General features: G+C 19.2%; 1 protein-coding gene across 1 annotated transcript; it reads right to left on the reverse strand.

Moving 5' to 3' along the window:
• Positions 1-312: 312 nt before the first annotated feature.
• LOC128896195 (NADH-ubiquinone oxidoreductase chain 5-like) lies at positions 313-1353 on the reverse strand (the record flags this gene model as incomplete). Its single annotated transcript, XM_054159399.1, is given in 1 exon segment — positions 313-1353. A coding segment is annotated over 1 exon segment (1041 nt), but the record flags the coding sequence as incomplete, so codon positions are not given.
• Positions 1354-1392: the final 39 nt, after the last annotated feature.

Consider the following 1392-nt stretch of genomic DNA (forward strand, 5'->3'; position numbering starts at 1 on the left):
AAAAAAATAAATATAATTAAAATTCTTAAAAGAAAGACCTCCTAAAAATTCTATTCAACCTAAATCCAAATAAAACTTATATTTATTAATAAATTTTAAAACTAAAAAATTCAAATAAAAACAAAAAATAATAGGTATAAACCACATTAAAGAAAAATAAAATTTAAATTTTAAAAATAAAAAATTTAAATAATAAAAATTTTTAAAATTAAATATTAATATACCAAATATTAAACCTAAAAAACAAACAATTAATGTTAATAATTTAAAATTTAATCTTAACAAAACTAAATTAAAAAAAGGAAAAATAAATCATATTAATATCGAACCACCAAAAATAGATAAAAATATTAAAAATCTTATAGGAAATAATATAAAACTACTTTCACCTATTGAAACAATCATAAAACCTAAAAAATCAATCAAACAATAATTAATTAAACGAAAAGAATATATAACTGTTAAACCAGTTGAAAAAAAAAAAAAAAAAATCATAATTTTTACATTAGATATTAATACAAATTCTAAAATTATATCCTTTGAATAAAATCCCGCTAAAAAAGGTATCCCGCATAAAGCTAACCTAGAGATATTAAAATAAATTAATACAATAATTAATTGATTAGAGAATCCTCCTGAAAATCGAATATCTTGAAAATTTATTATTCTATGAATAAAAACCCCTGCACATAAAAATAATAAAGCTTTAAATAAAGCATGAGTTAGTAAATGAAAAAAAGCCAATTTTACATAACCTAAAGATAAAATTCTTATTATTAACCCTAATTGACTTAATGTAGATAACGCAATAATTTTTTTAAAATCTATTTCATAATTTGCCCCTAAACCAGATATTAATATAGTTAAACTTCCTAATAATAAAAAAAAAAATAAGTAAATTTTATTATAAATTAAATAATGATTAAATCGAATTAATAAATAAACTCCCGCAGTAACAAGAGTTGATGAATGTACTAAAGCAGAAACAGGAGTTGGAGCAGCTATAGCTGCTGGTAATCAAGAAGAAAATGGAATTTGAGCCCTTTTAGTTATAGAAGCCATAATAATTATTAATAAAAAAATTCAATTTAAATTTATAAATTCTAAATAAAAATAAAACCTTCAACTTCCTAAATTAAATATTAAAGAAATAGAAATTAATAAAGCAACATCTCCAATCCGATTAGATAAAGCAGTTAATATACCGGCATTATAAGATTTATAATTTTGAAAATAAATTACTAAACAATAAGAAACCAACCCTAAACCATCTCAACCTAAAAGAATAGAAATTAATCTAGGGGAAATAATTAAAAACATTATAGATAAAATAAATAAAAATACTAAATAAATAAAACGAATTTTATTTTTATCTAAATTTATATATTCTCA

Source organism: Hylaeus anthracinus, unplaced genomic scaffold (assembly GCF_026225885.1).
Source record: "Hylaeus anthracinus isolate JK02 unplaced genomic scaffold, UHH_iyHylAnth1.0_haploid 8269, whole genome shotgun sequence".
NCBI lineage: Eukaryota > Metazoa > Arthropoda > Insecta > Hymenoptera > Colletidae > Hylaeus > Hylaeus anthracinus.